At 36.2% G+C, this 20,001-nt stretch overlaps 1 protein-coding gene across 2 annotated transcripts in view; it reads right to left on the minus strand.

Annotated features, from left to right (window-relative positions):
- The window catches only part of KCNT2 (potassium sodium-activated channel subfamily T member 2), a 371,426-nt gene that overhangs the window by 174,325 nt on the left and 177,100 nt on the right, over nt 1-20,001 (minus strand). For both annotated transcript variants that reach the window (XM_033196980.1, XM_033196979.1), the window contains exons 9-12: nt 10,928-11,108; nt 9,108-9,272; nt 6,854-6,990; nt 4,064-4,127 (exon numbers count right to left, since the gene is read on the minus strand). In XM_033196980.1, the coding sequence (XP_033052871.1) occupies nt 4,064-4,127; nt 6,854-6,990; nt 9,108-9,272; nt 10,928-11,108 (547 nt within the window). The remainder of the gene's footprint in view (nt 1-4,063; nt 4,128-6,853; nt 6,991-9,107; nt 9,273-10,927; nt 11,109-20,001) is intronic.

Genomic DNA, 20,001 nt, shown 5'->3' on the forward strand with positions numbered 1-20,001 from the left:
TTTCCAATCTTGAGTGATCTGTTTTCCTTTCTAATTGTTTCTTTTTACCTTTGTTAGTTTTCTAACCACTCGTTACTAATTTAGAATCTGGCATATATTAGTCTGCTTGGGCTACCATTAAAAAAATACCCCAGATTCGGCCGGGCATGGTGGCTCACACCTGTAATCCCAGCACTGTGGGAGGCCAAGGCAGGCAGATCACCTGAGGTCAGGAGTTCGAGACCAGCCTGACCAACATGGAGAAACCTCATATCTACTAAAACTACAAAAATAAATAAATAAATAAAATAAATAAATAAATAAATAGATGAATAAATATTTTAAAATTGGCCAGGAATGGTACCTGGAAGGCGGAGGTTGCAGCGAGCTGAGATCGAGCCATTCTACTCCAGCCTGGGCAAGAAAAGCAAAACTCGAGTCTCAAAAACAGCAACAACTACAAAAACAACCCAGATTCGATGACTTAAACAAAAGACATTTATTTTCTCACAGTTCTGGCACCTGGAAGTTCTAGGACAAGGTCCCATCAGAGTTGGTTTCCTCTGAGGCCTGTGACATTGGCCTCTTCACCTGGTTACTCTATGTGCACATACACCCCTGGTATCTCTGTATATCCTATTATTTGATTCTCCTCTTTTAAGGACATCAGCCATATTAGATTATAGTCTACCCTAATGGCTTCATTTTAACTTAATTATCTCTTTAAAAGCCCTATATCCAAATACAGTACAATTGTGAAGAACTAGGAGTTACGGCTCCAACAAGTGAAAATAAAAGGGGAGACGCATTGCAATCCAAAACACCTGACCAGAAGTGGAAAGCTGTTCTCAATACACTCAACCACATCAGGTAACACCAGCTTGGTCTCCTCCCCAGAGGTGGCCTTCCTGAAGTTCTCCACTCCCCACAATGATCTGACTGCTGGCACTGAGAGCCTGCAGTTTAGGGTCCCCTTCCACCATTAGTATGGAAATTTTCATTCTCTCCTGTGGTGGATCCCCTGAGGCTACTTCTCCTTCGATGCACTCCTTGTTTTTGGTAAACACATCTTCCAGCAGCTTCCAGAGAGTTGTGCGTTCTTTAAAATTTTTAGTTTATATAAATAACTTCTTTTTACCTTCTTACTAAACCAAACTTTTGCCAGGATACAAAATTCTAAATGAAAAAATATTTCCCTTCAGAATGTTGAAAGCATTGTCTCACTGTCTTCTGCAATTACTGATGAGAGGTCTGAAGACATTCTAACTTTCCACCCTTAGTTTTGAATATTTTCTTTTTTCTCCTATTGTTCCTCTTCCTCATATGCCTTTTCCTTTTTCCTTTGGCTTTTCTTTTGTTTCCTTCTTCTTGACCAGCACAGAACTTCTCTAGTCCTAATTGTATAATGACTGGGCCCTCTCAATTTGTTTGTTTGCTTATTCCTTCTTATTCTTGTTAGAAATGTCCTCAAAGCCCTATGTCTGCTGTCTGAATACAAGTAGGAGTTAAGCACTCAAAAGAGGTTAGTATTTGAGTGTAGGCAGAGAGCTTTTTTCACATAGATTTTATTTTAGAGTTATCAATTTTTAATATTGCACTAGGGAACACCGGGTTTCATATCTCTGCACATACACACACAAACACACACACACACACACACACTTTTGATTGATTAATAAAAAGCATTTTATCTTGTGTTGAATCATTTCCCCTGAGGAAACTCCTCCAATCTTGTGTCAACATCAATAGAGATATGGATCAGGCTGTAACAGTTCTCAGAGGCATTTGGGAAAATCACATCACATTCAGTGAGGCAACTTACTCTTAATTCCCTTAATTTTAGCATGGTACCTAGACTCTTAACTGTAGGTGGTGTTTCTGAGTAGAGAGTATCCCTGGATCAAATTCTCCAAAACTCTTTTATCAGGATTAGGAAAGTAACCAGCAATGGATATGTAGAGGGGTTCAGAGAACTTACTTTTCTTATAGACTTCTAACCAGTATTCATATATTTAGTCATACATATAACCCTACATTCAGAGACATCTGGTACCTCTATTTTCTGAGACTGTTGAGGTTCCGTTGCAAAAAGCAGCTTGCTTCTAATTTGTTTCCTGTCTCAACTTAAATTTTTACTTCCTTCACTGTTGCCACTCATCCATCTGCTTTGCAGCTTGCAAAATTATTATTAATATAAAATTAGTATTTTCTCATCTACCAAATCTGTTGTCCCTATAGGTGTAAATCTTCTTACTCATTTCTTCCAATTTTGTAGTGTCAGGAAAAAAAATAATAATACATTTGATTAACTAAAAGCTTCCAAATTCACATTGTAAAGGGTACCCTAGAAGATATTATGTATTTATTTCCTAACGCTTACACCTCCCTTGTTACACAAAGATAGTACACATACTGAAAAACTGAAAATATTTTAAAGTCAAATTACCACTGGAACGGGCACAACACTCACAATGACATAAGTCAATCAATTATAGAAACAATTGATTATCTTCGGTTCAAATTCATTTCTTCGGTAAACACGTTTGGAGTACCTACGACGTTGAACCAATTAAGAGACGATTGAAGTAGTGCTTAAATGAACTGATGAATCAGTCTGATCTGAATTCAGGTAGTAATTGTGAAGAAAGCGGCGAGCAGATACTTTTTCATATATATATTTCAAAAAAATATTTTTAAAGTTTTCCAATCATTTTTTGGTCTACACTCTTCTATTAGCTTTCTCGGGCTGCCAAACAAAGTACCACAAGCTGGATGGCTTAAACAACAGAATTTTATTATCTCATAGTTCTACAGACTAGAAATGAGAAATCAAGGTGTTGGCAGGGTTGGGTCTTCCTGAGAGCTGTGAGGGAAGGATCTGTTCCAGACCTCTCTCCTTGGCATGCATATTGCCATCTTCATGTTTACATGGTGTTTTCCCTGTATACATGTCTGCCTTCAAATTTTCTCTTTTTATAAGGACACTGGTCATATTGGATTAGTGCCTATGCTAATGATCTCATTATAAATTTATTACTTCTTTCAACACCTTATCACCACATAAGTTCACATGCTGAGGTACTAAGGGTTGGGACTTCAACATAAGAATTTTTCACAGCCACAATTCAGCTAATAGCTGTTCACTCCAAATCAAAGATGAGAAAATCAGTTTAAAATCTTAGACATGGATAAGTAGTTTAAGTAAATTAGAGTAAGGACAACACAGAGCCTGCCCATTCAGAACTTACAGTCCTAGATTTATGTAAAAGAGTATGCCTATTAAGTGCTCCAGAAGAGAATAAAACATATACCTGAAAGACTTATGCACATTTTGCCTTTTCCCAGTCACTATAAAAACCACCAATTGTTCTCATATGTCCACACACCACAGCTAATGGCTACAGATGGAGTCAATGGCTTATAAACACAGGAGATAGTAGAATTTACTGAACATAAAATAGTGAAGCACTTTTAAAAGTAATAAAATAAAAACATTTTAAAATATAGTTTATACCATTATTTGCTTTATACAATTTAATTTAGTTATAAGTTTAATAGAACTGTGGAACTAAAAAATGCATCATAAATATCATATAAGCAAAAGGTGACCAAACTGTAATGTGTTTCAGAATTACCTAGGGAGCTTTTAAAAATACAAAAATTGTTGATTACCACCCCAAATATCTTGAATAGAAGGTTCTCAAATGCATATTTTTAAGAAACTCTCCAATTGGATCTAATGCCTGTTCCATCTGTTTTGTCTTAAGCTTGGAAAAACTGAGGCCACTTTAACAAAACTACAACTCATAAGACGTATTTAATTTAAAAAAGGTCTGGTTCTGTTTATATATGATTCATTTTGGCCAACAGATTATGAGAGTATTTGTAGAAACTATTTGAAAAACACTTTTGTTAATACAATTGATACAAATATTACAGACAGCTCTGTAATATTAGTTTCCTTTAAAACAAATAAACTTTAAGGTCACCAGTACTTAATGTTGGCAGATTTTTAAAAACTCAAATTTAAAAAATCTTCTAAAATGGAAAGCACAACTTACTAAAAGAGATTTTAGTAACTTACAGATGATGTCCTATCCACTTCACAACGGCTACTGAGAATAAAACAGGCCTCAGCGTCATCCATCCTAAATACAGACGGAAAAACAAAATAATCACACACTGAAATATCTACACGTTTTCTGAAAAATAGAATTTAAGTCTTTAGTCCATATATTGCACAAAATGTACATGTAGACCATGTGTATCCTTAAGCTTAAATGAAAGTTGAATTTCTAGTAGATCTTGACTATATCTGACTCCGAAGAAAAAAAAAAATCTGCTACTGGGTTGTCTATTATAACTCAATGTTTTATGACAAAAGTTAATAAAAGCCAAACTTTATTCCTTTTTACTATTAAATGTATTTTATATGCATGCTTTGAGTAAATTAAGGGGATATATTGGTCTTTATTTTATGACTAATCGTATTTTAACTGTTATGTCTGAATCAAACTAAGAGGGTGGAATACAGCTTCTCTGTATTCATAAGTCAAACTCTACTCTGTATTTATACTTCCTGGAGATCACTCATCCTTTCCCAAGCCCCTTCCCCTCATGCTAGGGTTCAATATTTCCTAAGTTTAGTGATGAAGACACAGTATATTTTAGTGTTTGATACATGATGTTCCAAAAGCACAAGAATGCTTATTTTCAAAATGAGGAATGATTTATCTCTGTGGTTCACTGTGATAAAGTAAATATTTTCCAAAAAAAATATTTTCTATGGAGAGGAAATATAAAAGTCTTTGAAATAAGACCAAACCAAACAGTTGTGGGAAGATGTTGCGCCATGGTTTTTAAGATAATATGAGTGTTGGGTAACTTTCTCTAAATACCATTTTCAACGAAGCAATTCAAAACTCATGCAACTAACCTATGAAACTTGTTTGGAGACTCCTACTCCATGCTCTATGCATAAGGAATTGCACTGAAAAATGTATTAGTTTATATTAAAGCCCAAATCTTTTATAGGAAGCTAAGATTGGAAATGAACATAAAAATGGATACTGCGTCACTCTTATTTTTTTAAAATAGCTTTTTGAGTATGACCAGCCAGCTACCTCTCTCTCTCCTTCATTCCCTTCTCTTTTCTTTTATTCCCATGGAGGAATTCTTCTTGTAAATATGATTGCTTTTACCAAGAGATCATTTTAAGACTATTAGTAATAAATTAGTTACATTAATCCTAAGTAGTATATAGCTTAGATACTAATAGCTATACCAATAACTCAGATAAATGTGTTAGATGGAAAGAAGCCTCCATATATTACACAAATTCATATTGAACATAATATGAATATTACTCATGCTTATTGTGTGAAGAACTTAGCTATCATACAATAAATAAGGAATATTGATTATCTACACCGATGAATACAAAGATCTAGATTATAGTAATATCTAAGCATCTATTTCTCTAGCACACCCAAATAATGAGTATAGATAGCAAACTCTAAATACCTAAAGCCAGGGTTTACCTGAGGTGCTGGGAAAATCTGATGACTTATAGAACTGTCACATGTACACTGACCACAAATATATTTAATCCACCTAAAAGATGAATATACTCACAAAGAAATGTAACTTTCCAATTAGATAACTAACACTCATTATATCCTGCTAGTTTTTTGTGATGTTTTTGTTTCAGAAGTTAAATCAGTGAAAAAATACTCCATTAAATTGACTTCATTATATATAAATCAAAGATAACATCAGAGTTTCTGACTAGGTATCTAGTCATCATTTGAAGGACTATGCAGCACAAAGGAATCTGGAAGTCTGTTCCACAAAAGAGTTGACTTTTCTTCTGTTCTTTTCCAACATCCACTAGACACACACACACACACACTTGCATACACAGTGAAGACAGGCACAAACACACACCCACTCATGCACACTCAGGTTATCCAGGAAAGAAAAAAAAAGTATAAAGCACTTATGCTATTCAATTCAGTGGGGGGACTTTTATATCTAGAAGAGCATGTAGGGCAACTCAAGGATAAACATGAAGACACGTTTAAAACTTTAAAAACAGCAGAAAGTATTGAGCAAAAGCACTTTTGTTGAAGATACCTTCCGGCATCTGAAACTAAGGACATTGTTTTGCAGAAACTCTGTTTCCCTGGTGTCCACACTCGGAGGCTCAATAATACTCACACTCTGCTCAATAATACTCACACTCTGCTCATATGATATAACTCGTTAACTTGTGACAAATGTTTAAGACCATGTCACCTTTAAGACAAATTGCCTGGTACACACACAAAAAGAAGAGGATAGCTAAGTAAGACCTGTCACCTTTCTGATTCCTCTAGTCCACAGCAACCATTTTGTCTCTGACCCCAGGGAACACAAGTGCTATCTGTTCAATACATAGTGGAAGATCTTTAAAACGTAAACCCTAACTCACACTGCACTGGTATGTCACATCATATTTAGCCCACAATTTTTATATGTGGGATAAAAACAGTATTCAGGGATTTGGAGACTACTCTAACAGTGAGTCTAGATGCCTCTGTGAATCTCTGACAGCTTAAGATAGTTATACTGGGCCACTTTTCTCATCGTGTTGTGTGGTCACAGTCTGTTGAACAATTTTGCCTTGAGATGAGGCTGAAAAAGAGGAGTAAACACACTGATTTCATGATACATTTTTAACCTTTTAGTTTGGCCAGCAGAGGGACTAAGGCAAAAGTCTATACTCAAACATTAACACATTTTGCAACACCGAAAATTGCTAAAATTTGGAGGAAAGAGAAAATATTAAGTACTCAAAACTGTAAGCTGCAAGATGAAAGGCAAGGATACCTACTTTGCTCTCAATAGGTCTTGATCTTTAAGGGCTGAACCTTGAAGGTAGATAACTCTTTGGGACCACATTGGAATCTGCAGTACCCTTCGAACTTGTACATCCATTTCAGTAGGACACAAAATCACCACATAATAATCCTATTCAAAACAAAATGGGCAATGGAATAGAAACAATAATGTTTTATGCTATACTACATAGAAAAACAAAATATCTAAGAAAAACCTGAAATATGATAAAACTGAAATGAACTTTTGCTAAAAAAAACTTCACATTTAAAACCTGTGCATATATTAAATAGCATTACACTATAATAAATACAACTGGGACATACACAAATCTCATAAATCAATAAGTTCATCTCAACTTATTTCAATCTTACTAAGAGCATAAGGGAAGGTAATCAGTGGTTATACCTGGCATACACTTTCACATTGTGAAGATTTAGTTCTATCTACAGACTGATCCTAAAATATACATTGAACACCAGGCAGAAGCATTTAAGTATCAATTCGCACTTCATTACTTTTAGGATCAAAACTGTGATAGTGATTTATATCATTTGGCTATATAATTATGATACAATAATTTTGAACAGTTTCTGGTGGATATTTGAATGAATAAGGATTCATAAAAACACTGAAAATACAAAGTAAATTAAAAGAACATGATATCAAAATATTACAAATATATGATCATTTGGAGAAAATTACATCTGAGTGGTTGAAATGGTTTAAAACAATGACCTATAGAAATTAAAATTCTCTGGTAAACCTTCACCATTTTACCGCTGTGAAATATATCTACTAGGAATTTCTGGAGTTTAAATAATTCTCTACATTGATACTAGACAAAGTTAATGACTGTGTGATATGGTTTGGATTTGTGTCCCTGCCCAAACCTCATGTTAAACTGGAATCACAAATGTTAAGGGAGGGGCCTGCTGGGAGTTGACTGAATCACAGTGGCAGATTTCTCCCTTGCTGTTCTCTTGATAGTGAGTGTATATCACCCCCTCTTCCTCCTGCTCTGGACATGTAAGACATACCTGCTTCCCTTTCGTATTACATATGACTGTAAGTTTCCTTAGGCCTCTCCAACCATGTTTCCAGTATAGCCAGTGGAACCATAAGTCAATTAAATCTCTTTTCTTTGTACATTGCCCACTGTCAGGTATTTCTTTACAGCAATGTGAGAACAGGCTAATACACCATGGGATCAGAATTTTCCCCCAAATGGATTTTCTTTATGGATCATAATAAGTAAGCTTGAAATTAATTAAATATAAATAATTTTAAAGAAAACAACAAATAAGTATGAAGTTGCTATTAAAAATTCAAGTTAACATATGAAAACAAAAGAATAAGAACAAAATGATTCTTCCATTTAAGACAGAACAAAATGATTCTACCATGTAAGAATCAATTGTAAATTAGGTGTTTTAAAACACAAAAATATAGTATTTATAAAGGTCTCCAAAATATTCATAAATCAATATTTCTATGTTTTGTAAGGAAAGGATAATTAGATATACTAAGCATTGTCTTGAAGTCTAGAGTTATTCAACTTCTTGACACAAATTGGTCGAGTAAATATAAGACCTTCAAATATATTAAGTGCAGTAATCAGGAAAGGAGATTAATGCCGTGGCCCATAGCAGAAAGTGGAAATATTCGAGAATTTTATCTTCATAGACAGAAAAAAAGTTTCTTTTTAATTCATATTCTCAATTCGCCTAGTTATTGTCCAATTTTTGGCCATGTATTGCTATACAAATAGGACCTATTTATACTTCAGGAAACAGAAGAAAAAAATGAAAGTCCCAGACTTCCACATTTCCATTAGCAGTCCTTGATAAAATTCTGCAGTATTTAACTGAGCAGATGATATTGAAATGGTTTCTTTCTTGTTTTATTATATTTTATCTTAAAATTCACTGTTTCATAAAAATATCATTTATGCTCTACCCGAGGGAGAAAAAGCAATCTTTAATTCAAAGAAAAATCTTCTTTGTACCATTAACATTATTCCATCTGTCTTTTAGCGTAGATACAGAAGGAAACTTAAAATACCGTGTATTCCTCCAGCATTTTTTTCTATGTTCCTGGTTATATTTGTGGTTCTTCATTTACTCTTTCTATATTTGGTTGTATAAATAAAAATCCTCCACAAAGCAGGCTGCACCATCAGTTAATTGACTTTGACAATATGTTAGTAGGTACAATCCAGTATAGTACATAACGTAAGCCAAATGTACCTGGAGTCGAGGATGAGCATAAAATTCATTTAAAAAATCCATAAGTAAATCAATCTTCAGTGAGCTGACACACAGGACGACATGCTTTTCAGTTTGAGCTCTATGTCGACTATAGTTTCCACCTGACTTTTGTCTCTCCATCCACAAATAAGCCAACTGTTCAAACTGTAATATATTTTCCACATGTGAATGAAAAACAAGGTAAGGAAATAAATAAATCAATGCAATACATCTATTGTTTATTAGGTACTTTCAATTTCCCAGAAGGAACTCATTGAGATTCTAATTGTCAGTGTTCCCCTTCAACAACAGACTTTTCATATAATTTCTACAGGGCTGCAAATGCCTCCCAGGGGCTTCAGATCTCTAAGGAAACATATTAACATGATTTTGCTATTACATAATAACAGGCCACAGAGAGGTTTGTACCTCTGCTTTATGTCCAGTAGAGCTGAGTGAAACAGAAAAGCCTCATTGTTATTTTCCCACACTCTCTGTCAAGTTCTAACCACATCTCATGCAATAGGAGTTACTCTTACCACAACACACAAGGCCACATTCTAGCTGTACAGTAGCCAGCAACTGAGGAAAGTGAAAGGTGCAAGGGAGGGATGTCAAGAAGAAAGACATGCATAGATTTATTGGAGTAGGAAAGCCATTTTTGTAGGTATTATATTCAGATCCATTGCAGCCAAAGTTTTGCAACGGAATATACAAGTTTGATTTGCATTTCCCCATAGCCTGCTTCTGATCTGCCCACACATGGACACCCAGGGCTTATCATAGGAAAGAGTTAGAGATTGCATCTACTTATTTTTAATTTCATTTGTATATCTGTCCCTTTGCAACCTCCCTACTCGTTCCCCAAAGTGTCACATAATATTTACATACCATGTTCAGACTTTTTTTTGTTTGTTTGTTTGTTTTGTTTTTTGTTTTTTGTTTTTGTTTTTTTTGTTTTTTTTTTTGAGGCGGAGTCTCGCTCTGTCGCCCGGATTGGAGTGCAGTGGCCAGATCTCAGCTCACTGCAAGCTCCGCCTCCCGGGTTTACGCCATTCTCCTGCCTCAGCCTCCCGAGTAGCTGGGACTACAGGTGCCCGCCACCTCGCCCGGCTAGTTTTTGTATTTTTAGTAGAGACGGGGTTTCACCGTGTTAGCCAGGATGGTCTCGATCTCCTGACCTCGTGATCCGCCCGTCTCAGCCTCCCAAAGTGCTGGGATTACAGGCTTGAGCCACCGCGCCCGGCCTTTTTTTTTTTTTTTAATAGAGATGGGATTTTACCTTATAGCCCAAGCTCATCTGGAACTCCTGGGCTCAAGTCATCCACCTGCCTCAGCCTCTCAAAATACTGGGATTATAGGCATGAGCCACTGTACCTGATCCAGATTTTGTTTTATTTGGTCAACATAAGTAATTGATTTGTCTTCATTGCACTGTATGACTTTGTGGTTTATTTTGAAGAACCAAGATAAATCAATCCTTCACAACTTTATTTCTTTGATCTAACATCCTGCGATTTAAAACTACATTATTCTATATTTAATATAATTAAGTACCTTATATTTTTAAAAAATCTTGAAGGATTGAAATAAGATAAGCACTGTCAATTGTGACTAGAAGAATAAAAAAAACAACTTGGTGTTTCTAATAAAATGTAAAATGACATTTCTGCAGAAATTTATGTAATTGATTAAATGTAATGATAGTATGTGTTAGCAAATTATTGTTAGATAAGCCACTTTCCATTTCTTATTAAATGTGGAGGATTCAATTTCATGTCTCTGTACATTTTTATACAATGTAAGATGGTTATGTTTACCTGTATGGGTAGAACCACAAGAGCAACACAAATCATAGCAACGACAAAAAGCTTGGAGGACCATGTTTCAGGAGTGACATCCCCAAAGCCCACAGTAGAAAACGTCACAATGCAGAAATAAAGGGAGTCAAAGAGATTCAGCTTCTTTCCTATTCGTTCCAGATGTTGGATCCCACAAATGCTAAAGAAACAAATATGAATTAAAATTAAATCTTTCAAATAGGACACAAAAGTTCTCATGATTATTCTGTTGAAAGCCAAAGCACATTTCAGAAAGCGATTTAATATGCTCTTATATTTTATAATATATTTTTCTAAGAAAAACATAAGTACTAAGTTATTTTCCTACATTGACCAGATATGCTCTTATTTCGATTAGTGACCAAAAATGGTAGTTAAAATATCACATAGTATATTTGAGTAACATGTAGAATGAACAGACAATTTCATGGGTGATACACAAAGACACCAGACGAACATCGAGATCAGAAATTGCTACATCGAATCCCTACCAAAATACAAAGTCTTTTCTTTTTCTTTTTTTATAATTTAGGAAGAAGAGAAAGACAGTAAAAGGCTTGAGGAGTTAACAATTGCCAAGTGCTATGGTTAGAATGTTGTCCCCTCCAAAACTCAAGTCAAGAGCAAACACACTCAAAAGCTAGCAGAAGGCAAGAAATAACTAAGATCAGTGCAGAATTGAAGGAGATAGAGACACAAAAAACCCTCCAAAAATCAGTGAATCCAGGAGCTGGTTATTTGAAAAAAATCAATACAATTGATAGACCGCTAGCAAGACTAATAAAGAAGAAAAGAGAGAAGAATCAAATAGATGCAATAAAAAATGATAAAAGGGGTATCACCACCGATCCCACAGAAATACAAACTACCATCAGAGAATACTATAAACACCTCTGTGCAAATAAACTAGAAAACCTAGAAGAAATGGATAATTTCCTGGACACTTACACTCTCCCAAGACTAAACCTGGAAGAAGTTAAATTCCTGAATGGACCAATAGTAGGCTCTGAGATTGAGGCAATAATTAATAGCCTACCAACCAAAAAAAACTCCAGGACTAGACGGATTCACAGCCAAATTCTACCAGAGGTACAAGGAGGAGTTTGTACCATTCCTTCTGAAACTATTCCAATCAATAGAAAAATAGGGAATCCTCCCTAACTCATTTTACGAGGCCAACATCATCCTGATACCAAAGCCTGGCAGAGACACAACCAAAAAAGATAATTTTAAACCAATATCCCTGATGAACATCAAAGCAAAAATCCTCAACAAAATACTGGCAAACCGAATCCAGCAGCACATCAAAAAGCTTATCCACCATGATCAAGTGGGTTTCATCCCTGGGATGTAAGGCTGGTTCAACATATGCAAATCAATAAATGTAATCCAGCATATAAACAGAACCAAAGGAAAAAACCACATGATTATCTCAATAGATGCAGAAAAGGCCTTTGACAAAATTCAACAGCCCTTCATGCTAAAAACTCTCAATAAATTCGGTATTGATGGAACGTTTCTCAAAATAGTAAGAGATACTTATGACAAACCCACAATCAATATCATACTGAATGGGCAAAAACTGGAAGCATTCCCTTTGAAAACTGGCACAAGATAGGGATGCCCTCTCTCACCACTCCTATTCAACATAGTGTTGGAAGTTCTGGCTAGGGCAATCAGGCAAGAGAAAGAAATAAAGAGTATTCAGTTAGGAAAAGAAGAAGTCAAATTGTCCCTGTTTGCAGATGACATGATTGTATATTTAGAAAACCCCATTGTCTCAGCCCAAAATCTCCTTAAGCTGATGAGCAACTTCAACAAAGTCTCAGGATCCAAAATCAATGTGCAAAAGTCACAAGCATTCTTATACACCAGTAACAGACAGAGAGCCAAATCATGAATGAACTCCCATTCACAATAGCTTCAAAGAGAATAAAATACCTAGGAATCCAACTTACCAGGGATGTAAAGGACCTCTTCAAGTAGAACTACAAACCACTGCTCAGTGAAATAAAAGAGGACACAAACAAATGGAAGAACATACCCATGCTCATGGATAGGTAGAATCAATATTGTGAAAATGGCCATACTTCCCAAGGTAATTTATAGATTCAATGCCATCCCCATCAAGCTACCAATGACTTTCCTCACAGAATTGGAAAAAATTGCTTTAAAGTTCATATGCAGCCGGGTGCGGTGGCTCAAGCCTGTAATCCCAGCACTTTGGGAGGCCGAGACGGGTGGATCACGAGGTCAGGAGATCGAGATCATCCTGGCTAACATGGTGAAACCCCGTCTCTACTAAAAAATACAAAAACTAGCCGAGCGAGGTGGCGGGCGCCTGTAGTCCCAGCTACTCGGGAGGCTGAGGCAGGAGAATGGCATAAACCCGAGAGGCAGAGCTTGCAGTGAGCTGAGATCTGGCCACTGCACTCCAGCCTGGGTGACACAGCGAGACTCCGTCTCAAAAAAAAATAAAAATAAAAATAAATAAATAAATAAATAAATAAAGTTCATATGGAACCAAAAAAGACCCCACAATGCCAAGACAATCCTAAGCCAAAAGAATAAAGCTGGAGGCATCACGCTACCTGACTTCAAACTATACTACAAAGCTACAGTAACCAAAACAGCATGGTACTGGTACCAAAACAGAGATATAGACCAATGGAACAGAACAGAGTCCTCAGAAATAATACCACACATCTACAGCCATCTGATCTTTGACAAACCTGACAAAAACAAGAAATGGGGAAAGGATTCCCTATTTAATAAATGGTGCTGGGAAAATTGCCTAACCATAAGTAGAAAGCTGAAACTGTATCCTTTCCTTATTCCTTATAAGAAAATTAATTCAAGATGGATTAGAAACTTAAATGTTAGATCTAAAACCATAAAAACCCCAGAAGAAAACCTAGGTAATATCATTCAGGACATAGGCATGGGCAAGGACTTCATGTCTAAAACACCAAAAGCAGTGGCAACAAAAGCCAAAATTGACAAATGGGATCTCATTAAACTAAAGAGCTTCTGCATAGCAAAAGAAACTACCATCAGAGTGAACAAGCAACCTACAGAATGGGAGAAAGTTTTTGCAATCTCATCTGACAAAGGGCTAATATCCAGAACCTATAAAGAACTCAATCAAATTTACAAGAAAAAAACAAACAACCCCATCAAAAAGTGGGCAAAGGATATGAACAGACACTTCTCAAAAGAAGACATTCATACAGCCAACAGACACATGAAAAAATGCTCATCATCACTCGCCATCAGAGAAACGCAAATCAAAACCACAATGAGATACCATCTCACACCAGTTGGAATGGCAATCATTAAAAAATCGGGAAACTACAGGTGCTGGAGAGGATGTGGAGAAATAGGAACACTTTTACACTGTTGGTGGGACTGTAAACTAGTTCAACCATTGTGGAAAACAGTGTGGCGATTCCTGAAGGATCTAGAACTAGAAATACCATTTGACCCAGTCATCCTATTACTGGGTATATACCCAAAGGATTCTAAGTCATGCTGCTATAAAGACACATGCGCACATATGTTTATTGCGGCACTATTCACAATAGCAAAGACTTGGAATCAACCCAAATGTCCATCAGTGACAGACTGGGTTAAGAAAATGTGGCACATATACACCATGGAATACTATGCAGCTATGAAAAAGGATGAGTTCATGTCCTTTGTAGGGACATGGATGCAGCTGGAAACCATCATTCTCAGCAAACTATCACAAGAACAGAAAACCAAATACCGCATGTTCTCACTCATAGGTGGGAATTGAACAATGAGATCACTTGGACACAGGAAGGGGAACATCACACACCGGGATCTATTGTGAAGAGGGGGGAGTGGGGAGGGATAGCATTAGGAGCTATACCTAATGTAAATGACGAGTTAATGGGACAGCACACCAACATGGCACATGTGTACATATGTAACAAACCTGTATGTTGTGCACATGTACCCTAGAACTTAAAGTATATTAAAATATATATATATATATATATATATATATATATCATCAGACTACACAGTTACACTGCTATTCAAACTGTGTTCTAGCAAATAACGCTTAGGAAGCTTTTAACATTAAGAAGCTTCCCCCTAAAAAGGAATACACTGACTTCATTATGATATACTGCTATGAATGTGCATAATTCAAGGATATCCAATAAAAAGATATCAGAGGGATAAAACCAATTGATTGCCATTGTACCATACTAAGAGGTGAGACCGTTAAGAGGTGTTTAGGTCAGGAGGGCTCCACCAACATGAATGAACTAACGTTGGTATCCTGGGAATGGGCTCCCTCACATGCGCTCTCTCTAACTCTCTCTCTCTCTCTCTCTCTCTCTCTCTCTCTCTCTGTCTCATGTGTGCTTCCTCTCTCTCTTTGCCCTTCTACCATGTTATGAGATAGCAGGAAGACCTTCACCAGTTGCCAGCACCTTGATCTTGGATTCCCAGCATCCAAAACCAATATGAGCCAATACATTTCCACTTATTATAAATTATCCAGTTTCAGGTATTATCTTATGGCAGCACAAAATGGACTAAGACACCAAACCATTCTTAAAACAAGTCATTAAATGAATCAATCATTTGTATAAAGCTATTGATGAGGTGACAGTAAGGGAGCGGTGTAAAAGTTGTTAAATGTCCTCAAATTAGAAATGTGTCAAAATAACATTAGAAATAACGTTGCTATTAGCAAAAAACAGTAAAGTGAGACTATGAATAATAAAACATGTTGTGCAATGTTGGAGGAAGGTGTAAGATTTGCAACACAGCAATCAGTGCATAATTGCTATGGTTTGAATGTCTGTGTCTCCTCCAAAATTCATGTTGAAACTTAAATTCACAATGCAACATTATTTAGAGGTGGGCTTTAGGAGGTGATTAAATCTGGAGCTCTCAAGAATGGGATCAGCAATCTTATAAAAGTGTTGGAGGGAACTAGCTAGTCCTCTTTTTGCTCTTATGCCTTCTGCCTTGTGAAGACACAGCAACAATGCCTCATCTTGGTGAGAGAGAAGGCTCTCACCAGATACCAAATCTGTGAGCCCTTGATCATGAACTCCCCTTCTTCTGGAATTGTGAGAAATATATTTCTGTTGTTCATAAATTACCATCTCAAGTACTTTATTACAGCAGCACAAATGAACTAATACAGAAATTGACACTGAGAAATAGGGTGTTGCTATAAGAAATACCTAAAAATGTGAAAGCAGCTTTGGAATTAGGTAATAGATAGAGGCAGGAAAAATTGTAGGGTACATGCCAGAAAAAAAGCCTACATTTCCAGCATTTAAGGGCAATTTTGGTGAAGGCTCAGAAGAAGAGGAGAGTAGCCTACCTCTTCTTATAGATTATTTAAACAGTCATGACCAGAATATTGGGGGAAATACCTACAGTAAAGGCCTTTCTGATGAGTTCTTAGACAGAAATGAAGAATATCTAATTGGAAACTGGAGGAAAAGTCATCCTTATTACAAAGTGGTAAAACTGGGTAATTATGTCTGTGTCCTAATATTTTGTGGAAGGCACAGTTTAAAGGTGGTGAACTAGAATATGCAGCAGAAGAAATCTCTAAGCAAAGTGTTCAGGGTGATGTATTGTGGTTCTTGACTGCTTTTAGTAAAATGCCAGAGGGAGAAATGGATTAAAGATGAAATTTATAATCAAAAGGGAAGCAAAACCTAATAATTTGGAAAATACTCAGCCTAGTCAGATTGTAAATAAAAAATTGTGATCCTGAAAAAACACTAACAGTTTGTCCAAGCAACCATGTGATACGGAGACTCTTGTGAGCTAAAAAGAAGCCAGGTGGTCTTCATCAAGACAATGGAAGAATAACCCTGAAGGCATTTTGGAGCTCTTCCAGACTGTCACTCTCATCACAGGACTAGAGTGTGAAAACTTTGAGGGCAGAACAGTTTCAACAAAGAAAACCAGGACACCTTTGGGGCCTCAAGAGTTGGCTTTCTTCATTCCGGTGCAGTGCTCTTCGGCCACCCTAAGTGCTGGTCAAGCAGGTGCAGGAGTGACTCAGGATGCTGCTATGGGAGTCGGAGATGGTAAACCTTGGTGGCATTCATGTGGTGCTAATTTTGCAGGTGCAGCAAAGGGCACAAGCTGTAAAGGCATGGTTACCTTTCCCCAGATTTCAAAGGATGTCTTGGAGAACTTGGGGTCAAGAAAGAGAACTACTGCAGGGGTATGGCCACACAGAGTCCCCACTAGAGCAATGTGTGGTAGAGCCATAGGGGTGGAGCTATCCCTCAAACCCCATAGCTGTAGTCACCAGCATGAAATGCCAGTGTGGGAGAGCTGGGGATACTAGACCCCAACCCTACAGGTGCTGCTGTGTGGTCTATGCCAGGCAAAGCCTAGAAGATGGGGCTTCCCATGGCCTGATGGGGGCCAACTCCTCCCCAGTGTGACCAGAAGTCAAGACATGGAGTCAAAAATTAATCTCAAACCTCAAGATCTAATGTTTTTTCCTTGTTGGATTTCAAACTTAATTGGGACCTATTACTCATTTCTTCTTGCCTATTTCTCCCCTTTAGAATAAGAATGTCTATCCTATGCCTGTCTCGCCATTGTATTTTGGAAGCACAAAACTTGTTTAATTTCACAGGCTCACAGCTGAAGAGTAATTTGCCTCAGGATGAATCATGCCTTGAGTCTCACCCATATCTAATTTAGGTGATATTTAGATGAGACTTTGGACTTAGAGTTGGTGTTGGAACAACTTAAAACTTTAGGGGCTACTGGGATGAAATAAAATGTATTTTGTATGTGAGCAAGACATGCATTTTGATGGGCCAGGAGCAGAAGGCTATGGGGTGAATGTTTGTGTCCCCTTCAAAATTTGCATTGAAACTTAAATTTCATAATGCAACGTTATTAAGAAGTGGGGCCTTTAGGAGGTGATGAAAAGTCGTGAGAGTAGAACACTCATGAATGGAATTAGCAATCTTATCAAATTGTAGGTCAGAACGAGCTAGGCCCTTTTTGCCCTTCTGCCTGGGGAGGATGCAGTAGTAAGTCCTCATCTGGAAAGCAGAGAGAAGGCCCTTAAGAGATGTTCAATTTCCAACACCTTGATCTTGGCCTTCACAGCCTTCAGGATTGTGAGAAAGAAATTTCTATTGTTTACATATTACCCAGCCTCAGGAATTTGGTTATAGCAGCATAGACTAATACAATCATGGAATACTACTCAGTAAACAAATAAATAAATAAAAATTAAAAGAAGCCAAGTTCTGGATAAACTGCAAAAACATGTTGAATGAAAGAAGTCAGATATAAAAGACCATATGTTGTATGATTCTGTTCATACGAAATGTCCAGAGAACAGCCAGCAAATTAGTGGTTGCCTGGGACTGTTGGTGGGAATGTGGTGGTGAAAATGTTCTAAAACTGAATTGAGGTGATGATATATATCACTTTATGTATATAACTTTGAATATACATGAAAAAAATTGAACTTACACTTAAAATGAGTAAATTTTATGATACATGTATTATATCCCTATAAAGCTATTTTAAAAATCAGTGTATATTTGTGAACTCTCACTATGGCTTATGGGTACACCAAGCACATGGCTCAATTATGACAACCATGAAGAAATAAATATTCAATGTTTACTTTCCAGAAGTTCCTTTCCCAGTCTTTTAAGATAATTTATTATATTATTAAATATTTATTAATTATTTATTTATTAATATAATTAAATATTAAATAAATAATATATTATTATATATTATTAAATATTTATTATATTTAAGATAATTTATTTGTCTAAATTATGTAGCATACATATTCTATTGTGTTTATGCATATATGTATGTATATACATATATACACATATTTTGGTACAGTCAAGAATAAGTTTATGAATGGTTGTGTAGATGGGTAGGTACATAACTAGAAGCATCAAGAGACAGAAGAGAGAAAGGAAGATACACGTCATCATTTTAATTGTTTACAACTTTTGTGTGAGTTTATTTGCTTTTTTTCCTTTTACTTTTTTCACTTCAGGTCTCCAAAATGGCCCAGCAAAATCGCCCTCGTTTTATGCTTACAAATTTTGTGTGAGTTGCCAGATTGTAAGCACACTTAAACCAAGGAGTTGATTCATATCAGTTTATTGGCACAGCTGCCTCTATGGAATATTGCCAAACTAATTATAAGAATATTCAGATGTAGCCTAGTATTACCAAAAATGGAATTGTATAATACTTCTGTGAAGTCAGGTTTTAAAATTTTATTTAAAATAACATATGTTTGACAGTGTAAACAATTTTTGTTTAAATTCTTTATACTTCACTAGAAAATAGAAAGGAAAGGAAGATAACTTACATATTTTTAAAGATTCAAATATTGAATGCTTACTTTTGCTTGAGTATGCATTAAAAGCCAATCTCTGATTATAGTTAAAATATGTATTTCCTAATTCAAACATTTATTTTCCAGACCTAAATTATCAGAAAAGTCTCCCACTGTGCTTTCAGTTCTTTTGTCTGTCCTTTTAACATAATGTACTCATAAAGGCAGTATTCATATTCTTTAAACACAGCTCAACCTCAGGTTCAAAAAGCTGCGGGATTCTCACTATTTAAAGAAACTTCTATAATCTGTAGTTTGATAGAATATTATAATAGCTGCCAACAAATCAAGTCTTCATATGTTCAACAAACCCTTCTTTTGCAATACAATATTCCTGTACCACCCATCAAGATATGAAGTCTATGTCTTCAGGTCCTTGAATTTGAACTGGACTAATGACTTGCTTTGACCAATAAATATGATGGAAGTGACATCATGTGCTTGCAGATGCTAAGCCTTAAGAGACATCGCAGCTCTTTTTCTCATTTTCTTGATACCCCGAGACCATCACACTGTGAAGATGGTAGTACGGTCTACTAGAGGATGAGAGGCCATGTGGAAGTGAACTAAGATGTCCTACTTGGTTCTCTTCCAATTGCCAGACATGATAGTAGGGGCCATGTTACATCTTCCATTTCTT

This window comes from Trachypithecus francoisi, unplaced genomic scaffold, assembly GCF_009764315.1.
Source record: "Trachypithecus francoisi isolate TF-2019V2 unplaced genomic scaffold, Tfra_2.0 Lachesis_group5, whole genome shotgun sequence".
In the NCBI taxonomy this organism is placed as follows: Eukaryota; Metazoa; Chordata; class Mammalia; order Primates; family Cercopithecidae; genus Trachypithecus; species Trachypithecus francoisi.